Below are 25,266 nucleotides of genomic sequence, written 5' to 3'. Positions count from 1 at the left end.
TGGAGAGAAAAAAACATTTGTCACCCCAATAAAACAATTAGGTCAGGTCATGACTCTGTTAACTCCATTAGACCCTTTAAATAAATACACTTTTGATAGTGGCCTGGATATTTAATGAAGTAGTCCCCTTTTGGTTCATGTCGCTGGAACTGGCCAATGGTTGCTTTATTCCCACATGTGCCACCCACAGCACCAAGACACTGGGGGAGGCCATGCATCTGTTCAGATTTCTCCAAAAGTGAATGCACTGAAGTTTCAGTTGTTGGCAGTCGTATGTATCTGGGTCCCAAGTGCACCGTTACAGCTTTACACACCTGCCGAACATTTTTTGATTCAACCTGCCCTGACAATCCAAACGCATTTGCCGTTTGTTTGGTAATCTCCCTTCGTCTGCTAAATAATGAAGCATGGGAGACACTTTTTTTTTTTTTTTTTTTAACACCGATTGTTGATTGCATGACAGTAGACTGCATTTCAATGTGAGGATGAAGTAACTCCAACAACAGCAGGAGTGAGAACCAGAACATACAGAAATTTCCACAAAAAAGTGCCTGAACAAGAAAACGTTGTGAGGGGACATCTACTTTTGTCACAGGCAGTGACGTTTCAAAACGCAAAACCCCGGTTAATGACGTCCACATCCAAACACAAACGGAGAATTCGCAAATCTTCACTTTGGTCGGAGAATTTTAAAAGCTTCGTTTTTTATGCTGTCAATCTGCATTTTCGTGTGGCTGAGAGGCAGAAACATCTTCGTTTAGTGAGATACCCGGCTACGTGTGGACGGGGCATCAGTTATTCTGACAATTCATCTGGAAAAATAAACAAGTGCAGACAATTCTTTGGTATGATAGGTTAATGGGACTTGCCAACATTTCTCAAGTAAACTTTTTTTTAATTGTTTCCCTGACAAGCCCTCAATTGTTATGAAGGACAGAAGTCACAGAGAGGGAAACTAACATATAGGATATTACACCTTCATAAAATAACAAAAATAAGGCCTTTGGGTTTCTAAAAGGAGAGGTGGAGTTATAAGTCTCCACAGTCATCTACTAATTCTACTGAAAGAAAGTAGACAAACTAAAGAATCTGGCCTCAAACAAAAGTTGGAACCTTTTGCAACTTTTTTTTGAAAGCCTCTTCCCCATTCCCAACCTTACAACACTCTTTCCACAAACAGAGACGTCAACTGAAGATGTTGACTCTCTGGTGTCACACGCCTAACTGAGGGAAAGAACCTCCTTTTATAGAGCAGCCAGGCTGATGAGCAAAGGCTGGGTGCAATGAGGACAGGTGTTCTCAATGATCAGCTCGTTAGAAGCGCTGGAGGTCACAGGCTACCTCCATCTGTAACAGTGACATATTAATCTGGGACACTGTAGTTAAACTCAAACCATAAACACAAATAGCTAGTATCAAAAAATACCAATTCCCCATTAGAAAAGCAAATAGTTGTTAATGTTCAGAACAACACAAATTGCCCCACTGTACTGAGTAGAGTAAACTTCAGCCAAAAAGCAAATGACCAATCATTCAAATTTGAATCGTGACAGACAATGAGCAACTAGAATGTTTTTTCCTGTACATGTTGGATTTTGCATCTCTTGCAATGCTAAACTTCAACAGAGCAACCTACGGTTAGTGGAGGCAGACCGCTGCAGAAACAACAAAGGGTTTTACATTGATGTAGCTGGCATCTATGTAGAGGAGAAAAGGATGACTAATATCAGGAGCTATTAGTACAGGTGCTGTGGCTAAGAGTGCTTTTATTTTTTTGAAAGCAATCCAGTACTCTGGGGTCCGATGGTAAAAGACCTTTGAGCTGGTGAAGTGTGTAAGGGGGGGGGGCTGCTACTTACGCAACATTTCTGCAAATTCCATGTCATAGCCAGCCATCCCTAAAAACCATTTGAGCTCCCTGCGGGAGGTAGGCATGGGAATGTTTATAATGGCCTTTACCTTTAATAATAATACATTTTATTCAAGGACGCCTTTCATGACACTCAAGGTCCCCTTACAGAAAAAATAAAAACACAACAAAACATTAACACTATAAACTACATAACCTTTGAAGCCATATTTAGCACCTCCCCTGTCCAACCACTTTTCCCAGGTAATCATCAGTGACTTTAGCAATCTCAGAACTTTCTAAGTTGGCAGTTAGGTTAGCTGTTTTTACCTTTCAAACACCGCTCTGACAGGCTTGAGATGTTCGGACAAGGAGTTGCTGGATACTACATAATCAATGTAAGCCTCTGTATTGTCGAGACCCTGCAATACCATGAAAGTGGCACGAGCGTCCCTTAAACCGATTGGCATCCTATAGTCAAACAATCCATCTGGAATCACAAATGCAGATATTTCTTTGGCATGCTGGGTTAATGCAGCCTGGGGGAATATGTGAGTGATGTTCGCTATAGTTGTTTTTATTTAAATGACCATGTGAACCATACTATTTAAGCTGAGAAAACAATGGCTGTACTTTTGGACAGCTGAATATGTAACTGTTACAGATGGAGGTAGCCTCTGACCTCCAGCGCTTCTAACGAGCCGATCATTGAGAGCACCTGTCCTCATTGCAATCAGCCTGTGCTCATCAGCCTGGCTGCTCTATAAAAGGAGGTTCTTTCCTTCAGTTAGGAGTGTGACACCAGCGAGTCAACACCTTCAGTTGACATCTCTGTGTTTGTGGGGAGAGTGTGCGTGTATGGGGAAAAGGGTGGAGAAAAAGTTTTTAAATCAGTTTAGTTCTCCTGGGATTTTCACTCAGGAGTGGCAAAAACATTGGGAAGCATTTTTATCATGTAAAGAATGAGGCGGCAGAAAGAAGGGAGGAAGTTATTACTAAGCTCAGACTTGGGCATAGTACTTCAAACAAGATACTGCAAGAAAGTATATAATGCACTTCTTGTCAAAGGGGCAGGTCAATTGTTGTCATTTTTTGGTTTGAACCATTGAGACTGCAGCATTAGAATTAAGGCCCTCCTCTTTCATCCAATGGGATGTTTCCACATCACAAGTGTCTCTCCCCCTTTCAGCCAATGAGACTGCAGCATTAGGATCCTAGCCGTCCGACCAATGAGAGGATGCTCTGTCTGGATCAATGAGGCAGGAGGGGGGTCGATGAGACGCTACATTGTCTATGTTTTAAACCAAATTAAAAATATATATTTTAACCAGTTTGAAAAAACCCATTGATCATTCAGTAAGTGAAAGAGCCGGGGTCTCTGCTCGACTCTCCACCATGTTACAGAATATTCTAACTGAACTCTTGACACCAACTCTACGGACACCTCTTTTCCTGGCTCTCTCACTCAAAGATCAAATTCCATGTTAATGGTTTGACAACACCTACGCTCTCCAGAGGGTTGCAGGATACATGCTGCAATAACATAAAGGGAATTCCTGATCAACAAGAAACCAGATCATTTGTGAAGGCGTGAAAACACTCTCTCCCTAAAAACTTGATTAACATGAAAGGAGACTGTTGTTGTGTGATAGATGGATACTTTATTGATCCCAAGGGAAATTCAAGGCATTCAGTAGCAGTATGCAGACAGGCAGGACACAAGATATTAATTACAATACACACCCGCTGTCCCCCCCTCCTCTCTGTATACAATAAGCCCCGAACAAGATTCAGCAGCCCCTCTGTGACTAAGAGTAAACGTAACTAGACAATTCCTGCAGAAATTGTGAGGGTGGTTGCCTTCTATGCACATCGCACTGTGTGCTAAACAGTTAATGGTGTCAGTGGTATGAAAAAAAAATATATACTACCATTTGTACCTGTTGTCTTACTCACAGTATTAAATCAGACATTGTGTAAAAGTCTTTCCACTCCTTTTCCTGTTATATACTCACTCTAGAAGCAAAGATGTCTTCTCAATCAACAATTAATGCATCTGATGATGTGTCTGTCACCACCGCTTTGACACAATCCCTGGCATGCTCTTCTGTAAACTGACTGTTGTCATCTGCATTGCTCTGCATAAACAATTCATCAATTCATGTTTTATAACAATTGGATTCCAAAAATCGCAATTGCGAGTATCATAAGTTACCTTATTATATTGACATGGCAAACGAGATTTCAATTCCCCTCACCTGGACCAGATAAATATGCAGAATTCTTGTTGATGTCGATCTTGTTGATTTTGTCCCCCTGGCCATCAGATTGTATAACACTTCACTGTCACGGCAGGGAAGAAGCGCACAGTGATCCCTGGACCCATTTTTCACTTTTTTCTCATTCCTCATCTGCACTGCTGACCTCAGAGTCAGACCCCAGTTGGACACTGTAATGCATATTGATAGTCACCTTACTGAGCACTGGTCACTTTAAAGATAATCACCCTAATCATGTCTGGTCACTTTAAAGATAATCACCCTAATCATGTCTGGTCACTTTAAAGATAATCACCCTAATCATGTCTGGTCACTTTAAAGATAATCACCCTAATCATGTCTGGTTTCACCCTACTCTTGTGTTATGCTACATCTGTAATGGCTGACTTGATCACCCTAATTTAGGTCAAGTTTCACTCTATTGTCCTCAATTCTTAAGGCTAATCTGCTCCTCAATAGTTGGGTACTTAACGATAATCACCCAAACCACTCCTGGTTTCACCATATTGTCTAGGACACTTAATGCAAATCACTGCTCCTTTAAATTGGTGAGCCAATTTACATTCCTGCATTGACTGTTTAACGACTGTAGTCACACCTCTGGCACTCTCTCAGACACCTCTGTCCATGCACATGTAACTTGGAGGTCAGCACTTTGTTTCTAAGGCTCTTTAACTGTTTACAGGTCTCTTTTAATCAGCACATGTTTTTTCTCTCCTCACAGGTTATGTACATTATGCTATATTAGTTTTAAGTCTAATGCTAATGCTAACTGCACAGGTTTAACATATAATTATGTTTATTCCTAGTCACATAGGGACCGCTAAATCTTGTTTGGGGGATTTTGTATACAGAGGGGAGGGGGGACAGCGGGTGTGTATTGTAATCGATGTCTTGTATTGTAACTAATGTCTTGTGTCCTGCCTGTCTGTATACTGCTACTGGATGCCTTGAATTTCCCTCGGGATCAATAAAGTATCTATCTATCACTGTACAGCTACCAAACTTGGCCCCGTGCCCTAAATTAACATAAGCATATTTGTAATTAAAGAGTATGTTGCTGTTGTTAGTCTGGCCTCTCACCCGGAACTAGTCCAGCAAAGTTGAACCCTTGAGCATCTGCTCATGCTGGCATAGTACTCAGGATCATTGGGCACGCAAGCTTTCCCACCACGTCAAGGTCACAGCAAACGGGGAAAGTCTCACTCTCTCCACTCTAGTACATTTTACCTTGTAGAGGCAATTTGTACGAGTGGCAGAGGTGAGTAAATGTTATACTACAGCAGAGGTTGTCATAGAGGTTTATTGGTTTAATTATTATTTAATAAACTATCAATACAAACCTTAGGGTTCAGTATTTCCTTAGGGTTCAGTGTTTCCCACAGAATGACGAGATACGTGGGCGGGGGATGTGGTGTGTCAGTTGTATGGTGTATCTGACTTTTAAAATGTGTCATGACATCAAATTTATAATTCATGCATGTGAACTCGCATTTCAGGGTTTGGAAGGGAGGGTGTCAACGACGGTCTGCAGTTAGAGAAGGAGACAGAGATATAATATTTCACTGTAGAAACATCTCACAGCTCATTCAAACATCTTCAGGACCAGAATTCTTGTCTTTGTTTCATATTTATTAATGTAAGTAAATACTTGAGGTGAACACTGGAATTTAACAGATCATTTTTTCTTGAGGAATTTGTTTTTAGGCAGCGAGTCAGTTTTGAAGACACTAGTGAAATATAAATCAGTAGATTATAATAATCATGTTGGTATCAAACATGTTACAATAGATCACAGAGAAAGGAAACAACAAGTGTCGCTCTAAAGTGTCTTTACTGTAAGGTAGCATTAATAAGTTAGCTGTGGTTAAACTTCAAATAACTTTGTTGACTTGTTAGGGACTTCAGCTGTGTATAAAAGCATCACATGAATGACAGCAAAAACAAAAACACACCTATCAAAGTCAATGAAGAGGACACTGAGGAAGTGAAGCTTGTTAGCCTAACGTCCACCAGACTACAGGACGGTTTTTGATGATGAACTTGTGCATCAAAATATGATTCACTTTGTGTTATTAAAATACATTGCCTATATTTACAGTAAGTTGGACGCCATACTAGCAAAAAAAGATATATTACATGTTTATATGGTGAGATTCAGCAACGCTAAGTAATGATATATTAGTCTGGATTACCGTTTAGATTTGAGCAGGGTGTCAAAGATGATCTGAAAAGACAAACAGAAAAAGTGCTCTGTTAACACAGGTTAAAATGACAGAAACATGTCACAGCTCGATCAGAGTGGATTCTTTATCTGAATATGTTGAATATATAAACATTGAATTGGGCCAACTAAATCCTCCTCGTTTCTGCAGCTTCATTAGATCTTCAGCCTGTCCATTAATGACACAATTCTGTTATCAGGTGACACATGATCAAAGTACCTCTCTGCAGTTTGATATAACCAGGATCATATAAATGTTTGAAACTAAGGCTGAATAATTCAGGTCATGTGACATGCAAGTGAGAGTCAGATAAACAAGATGTCCAAGACTAAATAAGATAATAGTGCTGTGATGAGTAGTGCAAAAGATGCTTAAGTATATTAAAGAGTGTCCACAGATGGTGATTTAAATAAAATAGCATATATTTACATATATGTACATTCACAGTGACAGTTCTGTTCCAGGGTTAATTGCATTTAAAAAAGACAAACGTTCGTTAAACAGTCTAGTGTCAGCAACAATATGTTGCTACTGCTCGAGAACCAGCACACGCTCAAAATCTGTAAGATTTTCAGTTAGTGTCACATGCATTATAATTCATGCACGTGAACTCACATTTCAGGGTTTGGAAGGGAGGGTGTCAACGACGGTCTGCAGTTAAGAGAAGGAGACGGAGATATTATTTCACTGTAGAAACATCTCACAGCTCATTCAAACATCTTCAGGACCAGAATTCTTGTCTTTATTTCATATTATTTATTAATGTAAACTCAATACTTGAGGTGAACTGTGACACCGAGCCAACAACCACTTCAATGAACTTTAAACACTGACATTTAACAGATCATTTTTTTCTTGAGGAATTTGTTTTTAGGCAGCGAGTCAGTTTTGAAGACACTAGTGAAATATAAATCAGTAGATTATAATAATCATGTTGGTATCAAACATGTTACAATAGATCACAGAGAAAGGAAACAAGTGTCGCTCTAAAGTGTCTTTACTGTAAGGTAGCATTAATAATGATTCTCTCCTGGTGTATGAAGACAGCTGTGGTTAAACTTTAAATTACTTCATTTACTTGTTAGGGACTTCAGCTGTGTATGAAAGCATCACATGAATGACAGCACAAACAAAAACACACCTATCAAAGTCAATGAAGAGGACACTGAGGAAGTGAAGCTTGTTAGCCTAACGTCCACCAGACTACAGGACGGTTTTTGATGATGAACTTGTGTCAAAATATGATTCACTTTGTGTTATTAAAATACATTTCCTATATTTACAGGATGTAGGAGGCCATATTATCAAAAATAAATAAATTACATGTTAATATGGTGAGATTCAGTAATGATATATTAGTTTGGCAGCTAAACACGGTTTGTTATTGTTCTTACCGTTTAGATTTGAGCAGGGTGTCAACGATGGTCTGAAAAGACAAAGAACAGAAAAAGTGCTCTGTTAACACAGGTTAAAATGACAGAAACATGTCACTGCTTGATCCAAGTAGTTTCAGGGTGGATTCTTTATCTGAATATGTTCAATATATAAACATTGAATAGGGCCAACTAAATCCTCGTTTCTGCAGCTTCATTAGATCTTCAGCAATTAATATGACACAATTCTGTTAATGAGGTGACACATGATCAAAGTACCTCTCTGCAGTTTGAGATAACCAAGATGAGATAAATGTTTGAAACTAAGGCTGAATAATTCAGGTCATGTGACATGCAAGTGAGAGTCAAATAAATAAAATGTCCAAGACTAAATAAGATAATAGTGCTGTGATGAGTAGTGCAAAAGATGCTTAAGTAAACATGAGGTAGTTATCTTTACAGTATTTATATTAAAGAGTGTCCACAGATGGTGATTTAAATAAATGAACATTTGGCGACATATATCACTTATACTAAATATCAGCAGTAAATTGTGTATTACCACATGTTTTATTTCAATGTCATCACCGCTGTGATTCAGAGATGCAGACTTAAAGACCTCAGCACGCGCATGATGCGGTGCTCACATGATGGTTGAAAAGTTGAAGCATTAACTATACGTCTCATTTGTATTAGTTTTGTCTCTTACATAATATAAAGGGTAGCTTCTCTGTAGTTGGCAGTGTACTAACACATGACTAACAAATAGCATCATGTTTAGAGAAACATTTCGCCTCTAACCAAATGTGGGTAAAAGAGAATATTATGCCTTATTTCTAAAACCCAGAATGTGTTTGTGTGCCTTGAAAGTCTTTGTACAGAGGAGAGATAATTTAAGAATATCCACAGACGAGTAAGTGACAGTCTCGCGCAGATGAGCGTTGCGTTCAATGTCACTCGGAATTAAGGAAATCACTGACATTTAGGCATTGCACACAGTTTTTCCGTGGTTTTTCCACAGAGATGATTTTAAAGATGCGTCTTGAACACAACGTCGAACACACACGTCCGTTAGTTATACTTACACACTGCACATGCGAAAGTTTTGTTGTTAGTGGGCAAACATCAGAATCTGTTTTATTGGCCAGGTATGTATACAGGAATGGCAGTGTCAAAGTCAGTTTGTCAGTTACACTGACAAACAGTTTTCAAACCAAAGTGTCAGGTTTGGAGACACGAATGCGCAGAGCGCAAGCACCCAAACGACGGAGGTAAAGGGCAAAGCAGCAGAGGCAACGTGCCAGTGCCACTTCAGACCACTGAGGACACCCAAAGAAACATACATTTGGATTACTAACTAAACTAAACCTGAGGAGCTACAAAAAATGGGGAAAACATACCGCTGAAAGTGCTTCAAAGCGCACGGTCCAGGGCTTGGATGGCCGATGGAGGGGGCGCGTTGAGCAACAGGTTACCCGCTAATGTGAGCCAGGAGTGCACAATGCAATCTGCCCGGCTTGCAGCGTGGCTGCAACCAAAACGCTGGTTAGACAGTCACTTTTAGAAATTCATCAGGCACAGAAAAGAGATGGGTCAAGGAGATTGTTACCTGCGTGAGAAGCGTCACGCTGCGCGCAAAAAAAGAGGTGCAGAAGCGACGGAGCGCAGCGGTGCGGGGCTCGCAGCCAAACAGCGGCACTAGAAACATTATAGAACGACGGCTTAATAAATGGGATTTGGAAGGATAATTTTATGCATTCGGACATGAAATGGGATCTACCTGGAGCTGGAGGACAAGGCGGCCAATACGGAGGACCAGGAAGAGCGTGAGGTCAAAGGGGAATGAATGGGAGCGCTTAAATAGTCCACCAGACCAGAGCGACAGGTAAAAATACACCCAGCACAGGTCTCCAAAGCCCGTCTTACCACAAAAGTAATATAGACACTAGGTAAGGACATGCTCTGTGATTGATTCAATGTCTTTTAACAGGAGGGAACCAAGTACTCTACATTAGGAAAAACAGACAATTCATTTTATTGATTGATCAGAGAGAGAGAGAGAGAGAGAGCTCTAATAGGCTACTTATATTATTACGTGGTTGAAGTTGTTGTGTTTTAATTCACTGTCACTTTGTCCAAGTAAACAATATTTATTTTGAACATGAAAATTAAACAAACACTGACGAACACATTTTTTTTTTAAATCAAGAACAATAATTAAAACAAATGAACTACTTTCAACATAAAAATTACAAACATTGATCAATAAAAAAAAAAATCCCTATTTCCACATTCTTCCCCCTACATCTCTTCTTCCTCCACCTGCCCCCCCTCTTCATAGTCCTCCCCCTTCTTCTTCCCCTCCTTCTTTCCCTACAGGAACAACTTCTTGCACCACCCCCCCTTTAACCAAAATAAAGACCGGGAAAGGCACAAATTTCATTTTGGGTAATAAATCGCCCCACATCTCCTCTGAGATAAGTGGCATTTCCCCAGTCTCTAAAAGCAGATGCAGCCACCCCGGCTTCCCTGGCACATCGTCGGCCCCCAGGCAGTTCACCTCCTGGCTGGTGCTGGCCTCCTGATGGCAAGAAATAAACACAAGTTAAAACTGAAGGTGAAGAAAATGTGCAATTGGTTGCAATTTTTATCAAAGGTGAAATGAGACATGAGCAAAAATCAGAGGAGTGGAGTCTGTTAGCTCCACTTCGTCCTCGTAAAATCAAGAACAACTAGATAAGAGACTTAATAAAAACCTACCACTATGGTCGTGTAGTGGGTGGAATGGGATTTCACCCCAAATGCACTCTCCCGACATTTCAGATGGGTGACAGTCACCCAGGCACCCACCACCACAGGAAAAAGAGCTACCTCCCGCCACAGATTGATTTCAACTCTGTGTTTGTCCTTAATAAATAAATAGAACAACAGGATTGTGATTTATGTTTTTTTTTTGCTAGTATGCATACATTTTAAATAATGAGAAACATTTTTGGATGTTAATCATTCCACAATGGTAGGATAAATGAGTTATATAAACAGGCCAAACATTCATATCATCAAATAATACAATTTTTTTTACATTACAGGTGCTTCGATTCTCTCTATTTCATTCCAATGCTGAAGCTGTCCTGCTGCTAACAATAAATAATAAGAGGCTGAGAGTGACAGAGAGACACAGGGTCAATGAGAGACAGATTGAAAGCCCTTTTAGTACTACACACTATTTATTACTCTAACTTACTTGTTCGAGGACAATCTCCCTCATGGGGACCCTGTCCCAACCAACAGTGACTGGTCTGAGGCTGGACACCTGAATGGAAGAAATGTTTTGTTGGTATTAAACAATTACCACACAAATATCAACAAAATCCTATCTATCAGTGTGTGCAAGTGTGTGTGTCCGTTTCTGTGTGTTTGTTAAACTGACCTCCACCACCGTCCCCTTCAGGGTGAAGAGCCCCTGCAGCCCCCTGATCTCGGCCCACGTCTTCTCAGGGCTCAGTGGGTTAATCATGAGCCGACCCTCCTCCATCAGTTGTCTTCCAACAGGTATAGGGCAAGTTTTAAACGGTCTCGTCTTCGCGGTCACGTTGATCCCATATGGAGGGACTTTCCCATAAAGGGAATACCCCCGCATTACATATCCCACCCCAAGAATATATTTTAGACTAGAGGTCTGAAAAATAGTGATTTTCTTGATGACCTCCCCGTCGCTTATAATGGCCACTCTGTTTGTTTTAATGACAGAGGGGACAACAACCCCTCCGTCAAAAACCCATGACAAGGTTTTATGTACCTTGGTGTCCAATAAAAAAACGATGTGCAGGGGTGGGGGTTGAAAATTTGGAGGCTGTCTTTGATCGCAAACGGCACTTATCTTCATCTACATGAGAAAAGAGAAAGAATTTTTGTTAAAAAAGAAAACTTTCGCTTTCAACATACATACTGTAATAATAACAATAGAAGTTGTAATCATTTATTATGTCATTTTAATGATCTATTCAAATAAACTTTATTTGTCCCTGGGGGGCAATTCAAAGGCACACAGAGCAGTAAAAGAAGACAGTGCAGCTATACTAAAATTAGACAGAAAAACAAAATACAATTCAGAAATAATTAATACAATTAATTATAATTAATAATATCTTAATTTAATGTCAACAAAGTCCAAAGAAAAAAATCTTCACACCTCCACCATTTTGTGAATTCTTCACGACTAATTCACAGCAGCCAGCCTGGCTGTTTTTTTTTTTTTTGGGTGGGGGGGGGGGGGGGGGGGTGATTGGCCAAAGCTACTGTTACTATGCGACATCATTATTTGCCAGAACCCAGAGCCTTGTCCTACTGTACTTTGTGAGACAGTCTTTTGCTGAGACCATGTAATTAGCCAATGGCTGTGAAGATAACCTCCACATAGATGGATATGACCTTGAATCAACTCTTTGTTAATATGCTAGCTTGTCTGTGTATTTCCACATTTACTCGTTCATAATACAATCCTCTCTGTTACATAAAATGTGGCAATTAATATAAATAGTTAATATATTGAGCTGTTAGGAAGATTACATTGGACTGTTGTAAAATCAAACCAGTGTTTGAGTGAAGTCAAAAGAGTGACAACTTGCTTCATTTTAAGTTTAAGTTCTAACTTTGTTTTCTTGGATTTTTCTCAACATATAAATATTACATGTCTTAATCTGTATTATATTCTTTGCAATGAATATACAATAATATATACACATCAGACAATAAGCTAACATTTCTAGCATAAAGGCTATAATTAGAAAATCTTCTCCTTACCATTGTTCCTCTCTCGATGGATGATCAAAGACTGACAGATGCCTTTCAGCAGTTGAGAGCAGGACAGACAGTTTGTACATGATTGGTCAAAGTTTATGTTGCTATGTGAAAATTGTTTGTCAAGACAATGAAAGTAGCCAATCAAAACACTATCTGAAAACCCATTATACATCAAAGCACATTTTAGTGTTTGATGTTACCCACTCCACCAAAACATTCCACCGGACACACACTCAACTGTTAAAAACTTCACACAACAGTTGGGCTCCCAGTCAAAGTTATGAGGCTTTGAAGGAGCTTGAACACTTTAACATTTCTCCATTCATTTGAATTGGGATTCATTTTGTAGAGACTGTAGGAGAAGGGCTATTACCATAGTAACATACATAAGTTAAGTGTAGGAGAATAGTAAACAATGAACACAATACTTTAGGAGAATGAGAGTGTAGAAGAAGAAAAAGGTATAATACTATTAGCAGTGTGACAGAGGAGAAGAAGGTATAATACTATTAGCAGTGACAGAGGAGAAGAAGGTATAATACTATTAGCAGTGACAGAGGAGAAGAAGGTATAATACTATTAGCAGTGACAGAGGAGAAGAAGGTATAATACTATTAGCAGTGTGACAGAGGAGAAGAAGGTATAATACTCTTAGCAGTGTGACAGAGGAGAAGAAGGTATAATACTCTTAGCAGTGTGACAGAGGAGAAGAAGGTATAATACTATTAGCAGTGTGACAGAGGAGAAGAAGGTATAATACTATTAGCAGTGTGACAGAGGAGAAGAAGGTATAATACTATTATAGACGTTTTATGACTCTGTGGTGGCTTCTGCACTTCTCTATGCAGTGGTCTGCTGGGGAGGAGGGAGCACAGAGAGAGAGACAGGAAGAGACTGAACAGACTGGTCAGGAGCATAGACTGTAAAAATAATGGACGGGCCAAGGTCCCCTGTGGAGTGAAGCTTTTATTTTTAGAGCTCCCCCTACTGACTGGCTGCAGTATAGGTCATAAACCCCGCCTCCTCAATGATAACAGATGGAATGTGGGTCAAACTGTTAAACTCTGCTGTGATCATTATATATTATCACCCTACATGGTGTTCAAGTGCTCATTTTTCTGTGAAGTTTGTTTTAAATAAGTTATTTGAGGTTAAAAAACGGGATTTTACGTCATACATGGCGATGATTGACAGCCGCGGATCTTGCGTAGCGCTCTTCGTAAATAGGCAGTTTCGTCGTGAAGTGAAGCCGAGACGCCACGGAGCTTTTCTGTTCAGTTTTTTCGTCTTTTTTGAGCTGGTGAAAGCTGTTTTTTCTGCTGTAAACTAATGTCACGGACCTGTGGACTCTAAGGGAGCTTTGCAGTTTTTACGGTAAGTAATAAAGTGTCATTTATGCGTTATGATATGTTATGAGCGAGTTAACATATTAGCAGTCTAAGCTAGGTTAGTTAGGCATGATCTTTTTATTTTACTTTTTAATATGAGCAAACCTAATAACTGACATGTTGTGTTACTTGATATTGTTATATCGTTTTTGTGAGTGGAATTGTAATTAAAACCAAAACATCGTAATTAAAATCAGCTCAGAGAAAGAGACAACATGAGAAAAAGGAAATCCTCAGTTTAATGTATAATATGTTGGTGAAAACAGGGAAATACCTATTAAAAGACATACACGTGTCAGATGTAAACAGTTAACTTTTATTAAAGTCTACACACACTCAGATACACACACTGTGATCACTGCAGCAGAGAGAGAGAGAGAGACAGCTCGTCTGAACAGTGAAACATTTAGATCCTCAGTCTGGAGTCAGAAGGATTTCCGAGTCTTTGTGGCTGTGGCTCAGTGGGTGGAGTCGTCGAGGGTTCGATCAATGGAGCAGCTTCACTTTTGGAGAAGACTGACTATTATTTTGAAGGAAGAAGCTTCTGAATCTGTCCTTTTAAAAAGTGATAACAAACACTTTGACCACACACACACACACACGAACCATTCCTCTATACCTTCACTTCCTGTCATTTTCCTTTCAAAATAAGAGCATCCATCTTTTCGATAACCCTAGCCCTAGCGTCCCCCAGAGGACGCTGCGCTTTTACCCAGACCAAACCCTAACCCTAACCCTAACCTTAACCCTCCGCCACGGTGGAGAAGGTGATCCTGTCCTTCGGTATAAACAACAGAAGCCAAAACATTCAACAAACAACAGTAAAACAGATGCAGGCAGCAGTGAGGGCTGCCACCAACAAATACCAGACAAAGAATTAATTCAATTATTAGAAATCAATTTGACTCGGAACGATTTCGTTTTTAATTCGGACTTCTTTCTTCAAATTAAAGGCACAGCCATGGGGAAGAAATTTGCCCCGGCGTATGCCAACATTTTTCAGGTATCTTGACGATATCTGGGGTGTCTGCTCCCACTCGGAGGAGGATTTCAAATCTTTTTTACACACTCAACACCCACAACAAGTCAATCACGCTGAAATCCACCACCAGCTACACCTCTGTTGATTTCCTGGACACAGGAGTAGGATTCAGGGAAACAGGCAAACTGGATGTGAGGGTGTTTTTTAAAGAGACAGACACTCACTCTGCTCTTTAAAACCAGCCACCATCCCAAACACACCTTTGCTGGGCTGGTGAAGTCTCAGCTCCTGAGATTTCACAGGATCTGTAGTGACAAAGGGGATTTTCAACAGGCCACGAAAACGCTGTTCTCGGCTCTGGCCACTAGAGGGTACCCTCGCTCCTTTCTAAGGAAGAGTCTAAAGACCTTTCAGGAGAAAAGGCCTTCACAGACCTCTCCGATTCTCCCCTTTGTCACTACATTCTCACCATCTACTGTGAGACTTGTGAGGGTAATTAGGAGTCATTTTACCTCCTTTATGGCAGGCACAAATGTGCTGCAGGAGAGGAGGATTATCGCAGCCTACAGAAAAAATAGGAACCTCCAGTCCTATTTAGTGAAAGCAAAACTCCCGCCTCTGTTGACCTCTGCACCCAGAGGTCACGGACAATTTTTTAAGCACCAGACATGGCTGCAAAACACACAGACAAAAACAATTTTTCAGTGTCAGCTGCTTGGAAGCCCTCTCACCAGGAATTGTGTTTACCTGATTACCTGTGCCACCTGTGGGGCAAAGTATGTTGGGAGACGGGGAACACAATCCTGGTGAGGTTCACTCAGCATCGACACAATATTTTAAGAAAAAAGGGAGACTCGGAGGCTGGTGGTGGGACACTTTATCCTCCACGGGTGGGACTCTGTCCGAGTCTCTGTTCTCGAGGCCAACCCGACATGGAGCATGGCCCAGAGGCGGAGGTCTGAACGCCTCTGGATCATGGGGCTGGGCATACGACATCCACAAGGCCTCAATGAGAGGTAGGACATTGTCTCTCTGGGGAGCTGTGATGGCGAGCGCACTGGAATCGGGCCCCCTATCCCCTTCCCCTATCCCTAACCCTAACCCCCTCCCCTAAACCTAACCTTCGGGGTTCCCCTCTCCCTCCCTCCCCCCCTCCTCCCTCTACTACCTTACCTCCCCCCTGCCCTAAACCTAACCTTCATCACCCCCCCTCCCCTGCTCCTCTCACCACCTCCCCTCACTCCCCCCCTCTACCACCACACAACCTCTCCACAGACCTCTGTACGCTGGGGGGGTTGGTGGCGGCATCGGGACGCGGCGGAGTGGCACAGCCCCCGTTGCCGAAACGCAACCCCGGACAGCGGGTGAAGGTCGAAATCCATCCGATCCCCCAGGGCACACTCGACCGTCTGGGGCATGCACGGGCTGGGTCCTCTGCCTGCCCCCCTGTCGCCCCCTCCTCCCCTCCCTCCTCACCTTCCCCACACCCAGTCAGCACCCCCCAGTACAAGCACCACCTTACAGCAACATAGTTTTACCTTGCAGTAACACCATTTCATCCTCTCCACTTACAGATACACACCACAGCCAGCAGGGGGAGCCAGAGCTGCTTGCCACGGAGCCCTGTGAGCCAGACATCAGCATAGAGGTGGATAACAATTCAATGATGATGAAGGGAGTAACGAAAGCAAAGCTGAAAACAACCCCAACATCTGAGATATCCACCTCTTACTCCACTAGGGCCTCTGTGGCGGCACATGGCTCCCCGAGTCGCCCGGAGCCACACACACACCCACACAGAAAAATACAGGACTGGCACTTGGAGGTCCGGAAGAAGACACTCATCATAGGTGACTCCAACCTCTCCCGGATTCCTTCATTCACAGACCCACACATTCAAGTAGACAGTTACCCCGGAGCAAACTTTCATCACATAGCCACCATCCTAAAAAAACTCACTCCATGTCACAACACCACACAGGTCATCCTATCAGCCGGACTCAATAACTGCCTCTCAGAACACGACCCCACCACATTCACCAAACAGTTACAGACAATGTGGAGGACCAGCCAGACCACCTTCCCCAACGCCACCATCTACATCCCTGTAATAAACTTCTCACCCAGACTGGACTCACATAAACGGACACTCCTCACCAAACTCAACGACACTATCACTGCCAAATACAACTTCATTCCAGATATCAACCCACAACTCTTCCGGACTGGCACAGACAATATACATTGGACCTCTGACACGGCCGGGATGTTGTTCAGGTACTGGAAGGAACAATTAAACTTATAACTGGGGACAACTGTAATTCAACACCTCCCCATCAGTCCAACATTACAAACCTCGGTGCTGTTTTCTCCCTCACAGCCGTACAGCTGGAGATACTAGAAAAAGGACTCACTTTCATTCCCACACCCAACCCACCCACCTGGCCGGAGCTCAGGGGGGACCTGCACACCTTTCACAGGAGACTTAAACTCCTGGACCACTTCCAGGGGGGGCAGAGGCGGGACCCCGTGCTGTTCACTGGGCCGTCCCATTGGTCACCAAACACGGACACACTCTCACCTGCTATTTCAGAACTCATCCATAAAAACAACCAAGCACTCACACATTGGCGCCCCCTGCCACATAGAACGCACAACATTAGTCAGGAACACAAACGCATCATCAGAACATTGGGTATTCACAAACACATAGTCATTAAGCCAGCAGATACGGGGGGCCAAATAGTTATTCAGGATAGGGACAATTACATTTTAGAAGCACATAGACAGTTAAATAACAACACATATTACCAACTACTGACACACCCACTACAATTAGAGACACAGACACTAGTTTGAAAGATTACAGAAACACTCTACAGACAAAAATTCATCAATTTCAAACAAAAACAATATCTGGACGGTCCCAGTGAGCCCAGGCCCCACCTCTTCTACCTGCTCCCCAAAATCCACAAGCCTCCTGACACCTGGACGGTCCCCTCCGTGGTTCCGGTCGGCCGCCCCATTGTCAGTGACTGCAACTCGGAAACATACACCATCACAGAATACATCGACCATTTCATCAATCCACTTTCCAAACTGCACCCCAGCTACATCAAGGACACCTACCATTTTGTTGATAAAATAAAACACCTTCAGGTACCCGGTCACACCTTCCTTTTTTCAATAGATATAGATTCACTTTACACAAACATAGAAACTCCACTTGGTTTAGCTGCAATTAAACACCTCTTCAATAAACACCCAGACCCATCCAGACCCGACAGCCACCTCCTACAACTTCTGCACATCCCCCTCACCCGCAACGACTTCATGTTTAACAATCAGCACTATCTCCAGCTGTGCGGCTGTGCGATGGGCCGGAAATATGTGCCAGCCTACGCAGATATCTATCTGGCCCACTGGGAGGAAACGGCTTTCACCAAACCCCTCCTGTATTTCCGGTACCTGGACGACATCTTCGGCCTCTGGGACGGCACACATCACGACTTCATGACCTTCCTGGACACCCTGAACGCACACCACCCCAAAATAACACTCAAACACAACATTTCCACATCAGCAATAGAGTTCTTGGACACCTGTGTCTTCTTCCGTGCCTCTAGTGACCAGTCCAAAACACTGGCCACCAAAGTATATTTCAAAGACACGGACCGCCACGCACTCCTCCACAAGTCCAGCTATCACCACAGGCACACGTACAGAGGTCTGATAAAATCCCAGCTGATACGCTTCCACAGACTCTGCACCTTCCCGGAGCATGTGGAGGAGGCCACCAGCACCCTCTTTAGTGCGCTGAGGCCCAGGGGTTACTCGAGACGCTTCCTCAGAACCATCAAGGCGGAGGTTGGCCGGACCTTTCAGGATAGATATAACAATCCCAGCGCCCGGCCGCCCGGTCCTACTCTCGTCCCCTTGGTAACCACTTATTCACAGGATTTAAAGAGGCTAGTTTCTTAAATCTAATTTTGAGGGGGCGAGAGAAAGCTGTGACGTGCTGGGCGACTGCCGGCTGATCTCCGCCCATCACAGAAAAAAAAACCTTAAAGACATTCTGGTTCATACTAATTTAAATAAAAGTGATCAAGATAGGGAAGCGTCTCGAGGCTCGGACATTGGTTTTATCCGTCTCCCCCACATTTTTAACCCCTATGCCAGAGTCGGTACCAACCCGTGGCAGGCCTTAAAACCTACAACAACTAACGCAGTCTATGCTATAAGATGCAAGGCCTGCCACAGACTCTATGTGGGGGAGACCAGAAATGACATCACAGCGCGTATTAGACAACATTTTTATCAGATTAATAGCGGGAATGGCGCCACTGTCTTGTATGCACATTTTAATTTTCTTTCATTCTACTGGTCTTAATGAGAAATATTAGGGTGGATCCATTTCCTTCTTTTTTAATATAGTTTTTAGTGGTTTTTAGAAATGCTGAGCCCCTGACCTCCCGGGGCCTCTCCTGCAGGTTTTTACAGGCTGACCCTCTGTGAGCCGGGCTACCCCCCTTCTTTTAACTTCAGTCTTTTAAATATGTATTTCATACCCTACTTCTTCTCTATGGGATCTTAATTTATTTATGTTTTCATATTATTTATTGCCAGTGTGTCTCATGCATGGTCTTAATATTACAAGTTTTCTGAAATATTATGTTTAAATATGCAAATAAGGCATTATTTAATGAAATAAACGCTAATTTGCATTCATTGGGGGGATATAAGTCTGAACATTGGAAATGGCCAGGTTCAAAATTATTTTTTCATTTAGTTAACATAGTAGATACAAAGGGATTTAAGATATGTCTTTTTATCACTTCATAAATCAGAAAATACTATCAACAGACCTAAAAAAAAAAAAGAAAATCGATTTTCGCCCTGTTTTTAGGAATAAATTGTTCCATAAATCAGGCTATGAATGATATATCAACAAACCCCTCTGTAAATCCCTGCAGAATATACCTAGGAATAAAACGTACATGCACCAAACGAAAGTTTGGTGCATGTAAGTGCTACTGAAGTGGAGATTTATGTGAAGTAGTGTGAGAAAAAACCCATTTTGAGAAAACAGCGTTTAAAGATTTACATTGTAAAATTTCACACATTTCTAAAGGAAAACAACTAGTCAGTACATTGGTTATAGCAATGTAGACCATGTCTAGCACATGGACAATAACAAATGGCTAAAACAGCACTGCCATGTAAGGCTTTCAACTGTATACAACCACAGAAAACCCCAAATACAGACACACTAATGAGCATCAGCTTTATGTCCATCAGAAGACTAAATGTCCACACAGAACTCAAAGTTCACCTATGAGTGTTTACAGGCTATAGTTGTACATTCCTACTCCATGTAGGCTGTATGTATCCTCACTTCAATGTCCTGGAAACAGACTCATGATCAGGTTCATGTCCTTGGTTTTTGCCACCAAATAGAAAACCTGTAAAAGTAAAACTGACCAACAATAATTGAGATGGCACTTTATTCTATTTCTATTCTATTCATAAAAAATAATTAATAAAAACAGGCTACTGTTATTACAATGCTATAATATGTTACACAGAGTTTCCAACAGAATGACGCATGGAGGACGCGCTTGGGGTGGACGAGCGCAGCTTGCAGCTGGACAGTGCATTTATTGCAATCAAAGTCATTCTAACCATATTTTTGACTTTATTTCATTTGTTTTATGAAAATGTTGAATATATGTTTGTAAGTAGTTTAAAATGATGCTCTAATGCGCACAATGCAGAGTGAGTTAGGGTGCGTGTTTGTGTGAAACGAAGAGAGAGGGGGAAAGAGAGACTATCAGGCTGTGTGTGACACTGTCCCCTGAGAGTATTAAATATAAACTCTGGAGCATGTTTTGACCCTGATCTCACACAATTCAGACAAATAATCAAACAAACAAAGCAGCTCATTCAATTGTGCAAACATCAACGAGTGTGGCGTGCGCGTCACTTTTATATCTAAATCACGTTATCAGAAACACAACACAGACCAATGAGATTACGTTCTTAGCATTAAACCTCCCGTTAAACTTTCGCGACTGGTTGCTGGTAGAAAGGAAGTGTCCTTATTTGGATTACATAGTGTTGTGCAGGAGAGAGAGAGCTTTACAGAGATATCAGTCATGACGGGCATGAGAGAGCAGCCATCACACAGCACGTCCCGTTAGAATGCTAACTTTGGGACAAATTTATGCGAAACTTAACGCCGCGACCAGACAAAATGTATTAAAATATACACACAAATGTATTATTTGGATAATTTCTTTATGGTAGTTTAAAAGATTACATGTTCAGGGACTGAATAAGCCCAAAATCTCAAAAATGATCAGTGCATAAAAAATGGCTGTTTTTGCCTGCCGTGTCTCGCCTTAAAACATAATATTGCTTCAAATGTTAAACGCACACACTCTCACACACACACACACACACTGTCATACACACTCACACTCACCTTACAGAGAGGGGATTAAGTCCCAATTCAAATGAATTGAGAAATATTGAACCTTTCAACCTCCTTCAAAACCTCATAACTTTGGCTGTGTTCTACTTAGAGACTTCATTTTGCTTTAAAACATTAATCAATGTTTCCACTATTTATACCAATTCACCAATTTCCTTGAACCTTACCTTTTTTAGTTTTCAAACAGGGCCATAACTCTTTAACAGTTTGAACTCTTTTTGAATCGGTGTGTGTCCGGTGGAATGTTTTGGTAGAGTGGGTAACATCAAAAACTAAAATGTGCTTTGATGTATAATGGGTTTTCAGATAGTGTATTGATTGGCTACTTTCATTGTCTGGACAAACAATTTTCACATAGCAACATAAACTTTGACCAATCATGTACAAACTGTCTGTCCTGCTCTCAACTGCTGAAAGGCACCTGTCAGTCTTTGATCATCCATCGAGAGAGGAACAATGGTAAGGAGAAGATTTTCTAATTATAGCCTTTATGCTAGAAATGTTAGCTTATCGTCTGATGTGTATATATTATTGTATATTCATTGTGAGGAATATAATACAGATTAAGATATGTAATATTTATATGTTGAGAAAAATCCAAGAAAACAAAGTTAGAACTTAAAGTTAAAATTAAGCAAGTTGTCACTCTTTTGACTTCACTCAAACACTGGTTTGATTTTACAATAGTCCAATGTAATCTTCCTAACGGCTCAATATATTAACTATTTATATTAATTGCCACATTTTATGTAACAGAGAGGATTGTGTTATGAACGAGTAAATGTGGAAATACACAGACAAGCTAGCATATTAACAAAGAGTTGATTCAAGGTCATATCCATCTATGTGGAGGTTATCTTCACAGCCATTGGCTAATTACATGGTCTCAGCAAAAGACTGTCTCACAAAGTACAGTAGGACAAGGCTCTGGGTACTGGCAAATAATGATGTCGCATAGTAACAGTAGCTTTGGCCAATCACCCCCCCCACAAAAAAAAACAAAACAAAAAAATAAAAAAAACAGCCAGGCTGGCTGCTGTGAATTAGACACGAAGAATTCACAAAATGGTGGAGGTCTGAAAAGAAAGGGACAGGTTATATGATAGTATTATATATGTTAAAGTATAGTATAGATTAACATTAAATTAAGATATTATTAATTATAGTTAATTATTAATTATTTCTGAATTGTATTTTTAATATCATTTTAGTTCTATATGTTTAATGTACAAAGCTAATTGAATTTTGACATTTTACTTTTTGTCTACTCTTTATTTTCTGTGTCATTTTCGTAAACTTGCATTGTCATTCATTTACTGTGCCTTTGAATTGCCCCCCTGGGGACAAATAAAGTGTTTTTAATTGAATTGAATTAATTATAGATAATTAGAATGAATTTATAAATGATTACTACTTTCATGTTGAAAGTAAACGTTTGCTCAAGTTTTTTTTTTAACAAAATGTCTTTTTTCTTTATTCTCATACAGATGAAGATAAACGCTGTCTGCGGCCAACGCCATGGCCCCAATTTCACTCCCCCACCCCTGCATATTGTTTTTATTTTAGAAAAACAAATCACGAAAACCCTTTCATGGGTATTTGAGGGAGGGCTTGTTTGCCCCTTAGTAAATAAAAAAAACAGGGCAGTCATCATTAGTGACGGGGAGACTGTTAAAAAAGTCACAATATTTGAATCATGCACCCTGAAATTTATTATTGGTTCGGGCTACGTCCTCCGGGGATATTCCCTTCATGGGACAGCCCCACCATATGGAATAAACCTCACAGCGGCGACACGAGTGTTCAGGAGTGTTCCTGTTGAGGTGGGAGTTGACCTCAGGGAGCAGGGGCAGCTCCTACTCAACCCTCTAAGCCCAGAGAAGAGTTGGGCAGAGGCCAGGGGGATGCCGGGGCTGTTCACCCTGAAGGGGATGGTGGTGGAGGTCAGTAACACACACACAGGATTTTTTTTAATACTTGCGTGTTAAATGTTTAATACCAACAAAATATTTCTTCCATACAGGTGTCCACCATTCGAGCAGTCAGCATGGGTAGGGACAAGGTCCCCATCAGAGACATTGTCCTGGAACAAGTAAGTTAGATATATTATATGAAGTAACTGCTCTGAATCTGTCTCTCATTGACCCTGTGTCTCTCTGTCACTCTCAGCCTCTCATTATTTATTGTTAGCAGCAGGACAGCTTCAGCATTGGAGTGAAATAGAGAGAATAAAAGCACCTGTAATGTACTGATGGAAGTCAGAGTCATCATTTCAGAGGTTGAGAGAACATGTGCAAAGATTTGAATAAAAGGGAAATTAGGGAGGAGAATGCAGTAGACAACTATACATAGCAGCACTTTTGATAAAAATGCTTTAATTATTTTGCAATGGGAATGTGTAGCCTGTTTAGGTAACTCATTTATCCTATCATTGTGGAATGATTTACATCTAAAATGGGTTGTTGTTATTTAAAATGTATGCATACTGGATCAAAGCCCCATAAAACACAATACTATTTTTCTATTTATTTAAGGACAATCACAGGGTTGGCGTCACTCTGTGGAGGGAGGTCGCCCTATGCCCTGTGGCGGCTGGAGCCTGGGTGGAGGTCACCCACCTCAGATCAAGAGAATCTGGGTTTGGGACTAAATCCCACTCGACTCAGTTCACAGAAATAGTGGTAGGTTTTTATTAAGTCTCAGCCAATTAAGTATAATTAGCTGTTTTCCAGTTTTCACTGTCTTGAAAAAGGCAGTTTTAACTAATGTTTATTTCTTGCCATCAGGAGGCCAGCACCAGCCAAGAGGCAAACTGCCTGGGGGCAGACAATGTGCCAGGGCAGCCGGGGTGGCTGCATCTGCTTTTAGAGACTGGGGAAATGCCCCTCATTTCAGAGGAGAAATGGGGGGGATTTGTTGCCTAAAATGAAATTTGTGCCTTTCCCTGTGTCTATTTTAGTTAAAGGGGGGGTGGTACAGGAAGTAGTTCCAGTAGGGAAGGACAAGGATGGAAAGAAGGAGAGGAAGAGGGGAAGAAGGAGGGGGAGGAATACAAAGAGGGGAAGCAGGGGCAGCTGGAGGGAGAGGAAGAAGAGATGAAGGAGGGGGAAGAGTGATCATAAGAATGGAATAATGTATATATGTTTTAAATGTTTTTTATTGATCAATGCGTTTAATTTTTATGTTCAGTAAAAACCCATTCAGTCCAACTGTGTCAAGTGATGCCGACTGATGAAGTAAGGCCACGTGCTCTACGCCTTCTAGCTCTACGTGGGGCATCAGTACATGTCTCAAATGGCTCGTCACCGGTAGACGTACCTGCAGCATGGTTGTCAGCGAGGACATCCAAACTTGAAGAGGTATTCATGATCAGTCTTTCCAAATACAGGAAAACGGGCTTAAAAAAAAAAAAAAAAAAAAAAAAGTGAGTGGGTTGAAAACCCTGAATAACTACATTTATATTATCTGTGAATTCAAATACACCCACTAAGGAAACAAACCTTATTGACGAGTATTCTGATTGGTGCATAAAGTTTCTCTTTTTATGATTGACTCAAATTCTACTCCTTTTCGATTCCCTAACACACACCTTGTGAAACTCTTACCTATGGCAGGCCTCAAGGGAAAACACCATGGAACACCAAAATCAGTTTCACTAAGAGACCTTCATGAGTCCTACTGAGGGCTCAGAGTTCACTAAATATCCATTGTTTGTTCAGGGTCAACAACTTGAACATTTGTACGCCTAGTGGACTCTTGGGTATATCCAAATCCACTCCATGTATCGATGTTCAGCAATTTCATCCACAGATAACCCGATTTCATCGGGTCACGGATCAAGCATTTTCACATACATGACAGGTAGATCTGGAAG

General features: G+C 41.3%; 2 protein-coding genes across 3 annotated transcripts in view; one reads left to right on the top strand and one right to left on the bottom strand.

Moving 5' to 3' along the window:
• Window positions 1-24,550, top strand: part of LOC306818963 (uncharacterized protein) — a 66,947-nt gene extending 42,397 nt beyond the window's left edge. Inside the window, exons 1-5 of one of the 2 annotated variants that reach the window (XM_079336722.1) lie at window positions 21,681-21,851; window positions 22,880-23,335; window positions 23,416-23,484; window positions 23,927-24,073; window positions 24,179-24,550. In XM_079336722.1, the coding sequence (XP_079192848.1) occupies window positions 21,849-21,851; window positions 22,880-23,335; window positions 23,416-23,484; window positions 23,927-24,073; window positions 24,179-24,316 (813 nt within the window). In that variant the 5' untranslated portion in view covers window positions 21,681-21,848 and the 3' untranslated portion in view covers window positions 24,317-24,550. Of the gene's footprint in view, window positions 1-21,680; window positions 21,852-22,879; window positions 23,336-23,415; window positions 23,485-23,926; window positions 24,074-24,178 lie in introns of those variants that run through there. The other variant, XM_079336723.1, reaches the window with a different exon arrangement.
• Window positions 9,782-11,680, bottom strand: LOC306818959 (uncharacterized protein). Its single transcript, XM_079336714.1, has 4 exons — window positions 11,157-11,680; window positions 10,971-11,039; window positions 10,487-10,633; window positions 9,782-10,307 (listed from the first exon to the last, which is right to left on the bottom strand). Exons 1-4 carry the CDS (start codon window positions 11,610-11,612, stop codon window positions 10,062-10,064), a joined length of 918 nt encoding a protein of 305 aa, XP_079192840.1. The 5' UTR covers window positions 11,613-11,680; the 3' UTR covers window positions 9,782-10,061.
• Window positions 24,551-25,266: the final 716 nt, after the last annotated feature.

This window comes from Symphodus melops, assembly GCF_947650265.1.
Source record: "Symphodus melops genome assembly, chromosome: 23".
NCBI classification, from domain to species: domain Eukaryota; kingdom Metazoa; phylum Chordata; class Actinopteri; order Labriformes; family Labridae; genus Symphodus; species Symphodus melops.
Note: the sequence above shows the minus strand (reverse complement) of the source record. Positions and strands in the feature narration are given on the sequence as shown.

Coding starts and splice junctions, on each gene's coding strand:
- LOC306818959 (XM_079336714.1), bottom strand. CDS start 11,612: ATGAAGATAAGTGCCGTTTGCGATCAAAGACAGCCTCCAAATTTTCAA. Junction 11,040..11,156: donor TGAAGGGGACGGTGGTGGAG/GTCAGTTTAACA, acceptor TCTTCCATTCAG/GTGTCCAGCCTCAGACCAGT. Junction 10,308..10,486: donor CCCACTACACGACCATAGTG/GTAGGTTTTTAT, acceptor TCTTGCCATCAG/GAGGCCAGCACCAGCCAGGA.